The following is a 7,307-nucleotide window of genomic DNA, read 5'->3' as shown; positions in this document are numbered from 1 at the left end:
ACACCGCCAAACTTTTACCATCAGTAATCCCTGCTAACATTCTCCAAAGTGCTATAAGTGACAATGGTACAGCAGTGAAGAATGGTGTAGATGAATATTATGCATTCAACCGGAACCTACTGGGAGGAACGTCATATGAGTGGCCTAGTGTAGCACCCCATTTTGTATCACCTGAAATGCAACAGCGCCCTGCTGCAGCAGACAGGTTGCATCTTGACGTTGGTTACAGATGGCCTACTCAATTTAACCAACCTTTCATTCCTGCCAACCATCAGGTGAGAAGCTCACCAGTTGAAGCTGGATGCAATCAAATGTTATCTTCTCTGTCAGTGCCCTTAAGTTTTGATTGGCCTCCTGTTTTCAGAGGTTATGGTAAATTGACTCAAAATGCTGCTTTAAGTTATGATCCGGTATTTGCCCCACATATGCAGTCTTCTGCTTGGCCTGGGTTTCCTGCTCAACTAATTCAGAGAGGTGGCATTTGCAGTGAAAAAGATAGGAAATATTTTAGCGATAGTGACCCAAGAAACACATCAGATGTTGGGGATGATACTGAAAGCTATTGGTTTTCTGAAGAAGAATCAGATGGCCGCGCAACTTCTGGAAGAGATATTAATCAATATTTTGGCGGAGGCGTGATGTATTGGAGTCCTGCAGAACATGCTGGAACGGGCTTTTCTAGGCCACCATCTCTTAGTTCAGATGACAGTGCTTGGGCATGGCATGAGGCAGATGTTAGTCGAGTTGTCGATGATCTGGCTATTGGGATTCCATCATCAACATATAATCCAACTGGTCCATCATCACCACCATCCAGCCCAAGCCCATTCTGTTCCCAGAATGAACCTTCTGATCCTTCCCCTCAGCCTGCTTGTCACTCAGTGGCAGGGAATGACATCAATAATGAAGCTTCACATTCTCCATCTTCCATGCAAGACAGTCCTGAAGATAAGAGTACTTCGGCTGTAAAGAGTCCATCTTGTGCCAGTGAAATAGTAAAGGGAGATACATTACCATATGCAATGCTGCGGCCAATAGTTGTTTCTAATATATCACGAAGGCTATCAAGATCTGACTTTAGGGGTGGTCATGATCACAGGAGCCCATGTGTGTCTTCGACCAGGAGGGATATACCTCTTGTAAGAAGACCTCCATCACCAGTATTACTTAGTGTTCCTCGCATGCCTCGGCCACCTCCTCCTTCTCCTGTTGGAGAGTCAAGAAAACGTGGATTCCCAATTGTTAGATCTGGCAGTTCAAGCCCGCGGCATTGGGGGATGAGAAGTTTGTTTTCTGATGATAAAATTTTCAATAGGGCTCAGTTTTGCTTGGATGGCCCTGAAGTCGTATGGCCTTCATGGGTGAATAAAGGCACCTCTACTGGTACACTGGTACAATCAATTGAGGATACTGTCTTGCAGGACCACCTTGTTAAGATTTCACAGCTTTCACGTGATCAACATGTAAGGAAGTAATTTCCATTCTTCTATTACTGACAAGTATTTTTTATGTGTTACTGACATATGTTTTTGCAGCCAGATGTTGCAGTTCCTCTGCAGCCACCTGATATGTTAAATGGTTCACCTCACAAGGCGTCCCTTTCTTTGATGCACAATGCTCTACATGAAGAAATTGATCAATTCTGTAAGCAGGTATTCTCCCTTACCTCCTGCCTTTTGCATCATCACAACTTTCATGAATGTGCGCTATCAGTCATTAATCGTTACTCTGATGCCTAGTAATTGCATGCCGTGCCTTAGTTTGTGCACGTGAAATTCCTCCTTTGATGGGTGTTGATGCTATTCATTATACTTGCAAGGTTGCTGCTGCAAATCTGGTGACGAAGCCCTATATAAATTGGGCTGTCAAAAGGGTCACACGGTGCCTGCAAGTCCTCTGGCCCCGCTCGCGTACAAATCTATTTGGCTCAAATGCCACTGGTTTGGCCCTTCCAACTAGTGATGTAGATCTCGTGGTTTCTCTCCCCCCAGTCCGAAATCTGGTGAGTTGCATGACCATTAACACAACATAGTAACACAAATGCAGTTGTCTTTGTGCCATCATGGAACTAAATTTGTAGCTGTTTCCAGGAACCTATTAAAGAAGCTGGAATTTTGGAAGGCCGCAATGGCATTAAGGAAACATGTCTCCAGGTAATGCATGTCTGCTAATAGATTTTTTGCTCTCTGGATTCTTTAATAGGTGAATGACATATTATCAGATTTGAGCATCAAATTTGTCTAAACAGATATTGAGATGTTAACACTTGGTTTTATCTACGTGTTTTTTCTTACACTAAGCTCCTTTCATGGTTTCACCATTGCTGCAACAATATACGGCACTGTTTCTTGTTAGAATTAACATAGGAAATAAGCGAAGCATTAAATGCTTTCTGTTTTTTGGTGCTATATGCCTTGTGAGTTGCTACAGATATGTTCTGGATAAGTTAATTTTTGAGTTGTCTACTTGTTTGTATATCTTCGCGGGTCATAGTACGTTACTGGCTTTTGGCAATCAACATTTAATTAACAATAATTCTCTTACTATACTTTGTGCATAACTGCACGCCCATGCTTACTTACAATGCATACATCTTTATATGCTTTTATGCCCAAAGGAAAAAATAAAGCTGATCTTCACAGGTCTTTTTTGTTTTTCTTTAGCATGCGGCAAGGTGCCTTGGAAATCAGGACTGGGTTAGGAGTGATTCCCTCAAAACTATTGAAAACACAGCAGTAAGTCATAATCCCATTTAATTTGCTAGTTTGCCAGCTAGTTTTTATTTTCCCCATTCTTCATCATTAAAAATTTGCAGATACCTGTGATCATGCTGGTAGCCCAAGTACCTTGTGACATAAATATGTCCAACGAGTACCCTTCTGTTCTGGATAGCTCACAAGAAATTTCAGTCAATGTGCTTGGGGAGCAAGGGAGCCCTCCTCGTTCTGACAATTCTAGTTCAGAAGGCAGCAACGCGCTTGCGGGCTCAAAAATGAATAAGGATGATTGTGATGCTGTGCGGTCAATTCGTCTTGATATAAGTTTCAAATCACCATCCCACACAGGACTCCAGACTACTGAGTTGGTAAAATCAAAAGCTACTATCAAACAGAATATTTTTAAGTAAAATATGTTCTGCTTTGTTTCTATTTGTTGGTTTTAAAGTCAGCCTTTATGAAAAGGTTTTGTTTCTGAGATGTTTGATCACAGTCTGGTAGTTTTGTATCGTTATCTTCAGTTTACTGTAATAGAAAATCAACCTGTATCTAAGTATCACTGAATATTTTGAACAGTTAGTCATGAGGATTACATGATCATGTAATAAAAATACAAATATATTATAAGGTGGAATGCTTAATGGGTAATTGGGTATGAATAAGTACATGCCTTATGTATCCGCTCTATGTAATATTGCAGTTCAGTATTGTAATAATCTGTGTGTGAAGCATGATCTGAATTCAAATTGTATATACCATTTACACACAAATTTATTGCCATACTTAAGTTGCATCATGTCGATCGTAGGCAGTTCGAATTATCATCATTGCTCTTAATTCTTATCAGTTGTCACATGTTCGAGAGCACTAATGTTTTCTCATTAAAAAGTACTACCTCCGTATCAAAATATAAGATGTTTTTTGTAGGCTAAACTAGCCTACAAAACGTCTTATATTTTGGTACGGAGGTAATAGTAATGTTTTCTCATTTGATGCTTACATACATGTCGCCTCAAATGATCCTAAGGATGAGATAATGATGGTTCTTGTGTGATTTCTGTTTTTAATGATGTCATGGTGATGGTTCAACTAAAGAAAAAGAGATGCTGGAAGGCAACATTTATGAGGTTTTGGATTTGTTTAGTATGTTGCGTTCAATACCACCACAATCACTTAGTTTCTTTCTCAAGTGCAAGTGCAAGTCTTGTATGCACATGAATGGTCAGCTAGCTAGCTGCTTGGTTAGTTGAACCATGGAACTATCTAACTATATGGTACTGTCACATGCTTTGGTGCCCATGAAATTGTGCTTGAAAGTCATGAATACAAAATTTTCGGGACTAAAATTAGAGATCCAAGTTTGCCATGCTTATTCACCTTCTTTCTTAACTGGCTACAGGTTGGTGAGCTGACTCAGCAATTTCCTGCGGCTTTACCCCTTGCCTTAATCATGAAGAAGTTTTTGGCAGATCGTAGTTTGGACCACCCATATTCGGGTGGTCTAAGCTCTTACTGTTTGGTATGTAGCTTTTCATAATACTCCCATGATTTCTTTTTGTGTTGATTTATGACTCTGAAAGTTTGTTTGCGCTGGATAACTTCTTTATGTTCACCTACACGCTCTCCAGATCATTGCTTCTGAGTTAGTATAATAATGACTAAAATATCTTCCTTAATTTTAGTAAGAATTTTTCTTGTTAATTTTATCAGGGTTGGTCACAGTTGAATGTTCTATACTTTTGATGGTTTGTCTGGATTAAACCTTCCAATCAGATAATTTTTTTCGGTCAGATAATATGTCCTCGTATTGACTGCTAATGTATGTCTAACAGCATTACAAGCACGTTTCCGAGCTAACTTATATTTTCTTATATATTTTCATCTCTGGATAACATACTTGATGCTTACATTTCATGTTAGCATATTATATTTATTAACGACATTAACTCTTGAGATGACCTGTGAAAAGAACTTCATCTTTTAATATCCTTCGCAGGTGTTGTTAATCACTCGTTTTCTTCAGCATGAACATCATCTTGGTCGGCCTATTAACCAAGTAAGTTGCACATCTTGAATAGTATAGCTCACTTAGAATCTACACTATTTTTTCCTTGGTTACTCTATCATGTTTCTGTGAGATATTTGTTTCTGTATCATATATTATATTTTAGTGGTTGGCTCACATATATGTAGATATTTGGTCATCTTTGAGTTTCAAACTTCAGTAGTACCAATGGAAAAATAAAAATTTATCTCTGGCCCCTCTTCTTAGCAAGTTCATATTTTTATTGTAAACTGCCACTAACGCTACATTTTTGCTGTTTTGTGTTTGGCAGAATCTAGGGAGCCTTTTGATGGATTTCCTGTATTTTTTTGGGTAAGTGAGTTATGTATGGACACTTTATTGTTTAAAACATAAGGGAAAATATGAGTACCAGATGTAGAAAAGCATGTAAAGTGTGCTAGAATGACTATAGGGGCCCAGTGTATGTTTTCTCTTTTGGGACAGCTAAATTAGCAATATATTGGTGCATCTGACTTCTAACCGCTTTCAAACATTCTGGATGACAGGAATGTGTTTGATCCACGCCATATGCGTATTTCCATCCAAGGAAGTGGAATTTATTTGAACCGAGAAAGAGGGCACAGGTAATAAAAGTCGATCTCAGTAATACATCGTTTATGTCTGTCGCCTTCTGCCTATGTTAAGTTTTCATATTGTGGATTTTGCAGCATTGATCCAATTCATATCGATGACCCTCTTTGCCCTGCTAACAATGTGGGCCGGAATTGTTTCCGGATCCACCAATGCATCAAGGTTGGTTGAAATTATCTTTTCTGGACTGCTTGAATCCATCTTTTGCATCTAGAGCGTTTTGGACTTGTGGCAATGCCGTTTTCTGTTATTATGCTCTGTTATATAGTAACTCATCTGACCGGGGAATCCCGGTATTGAAATTTAGTCTTTGCATGGTACTAGTACTAATGCGTTCTTTGTTTGGCCTTTGAAGATATAAATATTCGTCCGGCAAATCATGGATCAATAAGTCTTACTGGTATTTTCTGATGCTTTTCATGGCAGGCTTTTGCTGATGCTTTTGCAGTTCTAGAGAACGAGCTACTGCAGTTCACTGCAGAATGTAACATGCCTACATCATCATTTAGCCTACTGAAGAAAATAATTCCAAGTATTGATTCTAATGAGTTGTAGCAATGAAAAGAACCTGTGAGTCCACAAGCTACAGGAACTGTTGGGTTGGAATGGCCTCTGCTTGTGTTCTAGACACCGAGTTACTACTGCAGCTGGTGGAAAAGAAGGTCAGTAGAGATAAATTTCCAAGCTGGTCTTAATTCTAGGTTATTTTCTTTTTTCTGCTGTACATCTTAATAGTAGTCCTGTGAGTTTTTAGCGCTAGTAGGTGTGAAAACATTGATAGAAAAATGTTCATATTCAGGTTTTCTATTTAGTGCAGGCTTGTTCGAAGGTACAATGCCAGCTGCCCTTCTCTTGCCTCTGGCTGCTTAGAACCCGAGACCGTTGATTGAGGTATTGTGCCGAATTGGATGCAAGAGCAAGATGGTGCTGCACTCTGCACACAGAAGGTACAGCACCTATCACTTCTGTAATACGAGCATATCTAATCACTTTGTAAGTATGTAAATCTCATCCACTTGATACCATTAACGCTAGATCCTTAACCTCGTGCCGGTGGTATGTGCTGCCAAGGATGCGGAAATGAACTGGCCTAATGATGCGTGCTGCCAGACCTATAAGGTCACTGAGGAGCAGTACAGCAGATCCGCACAGAACTCCAGATCCGGAGGAGCACTCGGGATAAGCTCTAGCAGAGGCTCTACATGTTTCCTGAATCATCTGTTCTCTGAACCTTAGGAAATGCCAAGGAAAATCAGAACATCCTGGAATAAGTTCTTTGTGCTTTTCGCAGTCAACATCAGCTTGTGGAACAGGAAATGGAGAAATTCTACGAAGGAGGCTACTTGTGTTCGGAAACAGAGTAGGAAGCAACTCCTACTTGGAGCTGGTACAACGCTTGATGCTGGAAGTGGTGTCCGGTGTAGCAAAGCGATTTTCAGATCGTCGTTTCTCCGGAACAGCAAGATTGTTCCTTGAATACACCAAGAGGGTAACTGCGAAGATTACTGCCGTGATCTCGAGTACCAGATTCTTCGTTGCAGTTACTCACCAATGCGATTGCCGAGCTACTCTTCAGTTACAGTCAGAGCAATCTTTAGGGCATCAGGGACATGGTCAGGTGACGGCGTTGGCTTGTCTTATAAAGGCGGACTTGTTTCCTGCAGCTGATGAGATTCAAGTTGCTGCTTTTGTAGCGAAGCACACTTCGGTTCCTGCTTTTGTAGCGAAGCAGATTTAAGTTACCGCTTTTGTAGTTTACTCCAACACAAATTTGAAACTAGCATGTTCTTGATTTGCTGCGCTGATGTAGTGATGTTCTTGCGCTTTCTTTCTTGTGCAAGTATTGATTTTTGCTTTCTCTGTCACAAGCTATTCTCAGAACTAAGAATTCTTTAAAAAAATTACACATGTAGTAGATGTTAATGTGATACGTA

General features: G+C 40.0%; 1 protein-coding gene across 1 annotated transcript; it reads left to right on the top strand.

Annotated features, from left to right (window-relative positions):
* Positions 1–29: 29 nt before the first annotated feature.
* Positions 30–7,307, top strand: LOC125529751 (the record flags this gene model as incomplete). The annotated part of the gene is given in 14 exon segments (XM_048694169.1): positions 30–1,463; positions 1,536–1,652; positions 1,820–2,002; positions 2,091–2,153; positions 2,664–2,735; positions 2,816–3,085; positions 4,117–4,236; positions 4,714–4,773; positions 5,054–5,094; positions 5,289–5,366; positions 5,451–5,535; positions 5,800–6,035; positions 6,191–6,320; positions 6,409–7,307. Coding segments are annotated over 12 exon segments (2,652 nt in total), but the record flags the coding sequence as incomplete, so codon positions are not given.

Source organism: Triticum urartu, unplaced genomic scaffold (assembly GCF_003073215.2).
Source record: "Triticum urartu cultivar G1812 unplaced genomic scaffold, Tu2.1 TuUngrouped_contig_5816, whole genome shotgun sequence".
Classification (NCBI taxonomy): domain Eukaryota; kingdom Viridiplantae; phylum Streptophyta; class Magnoliopsida; order Poales; family Poaceae; genus Triticum; species Triticum urartu.
This window is presented reverse-complemented; position numbering and strand designations above follow the sequence as displayed.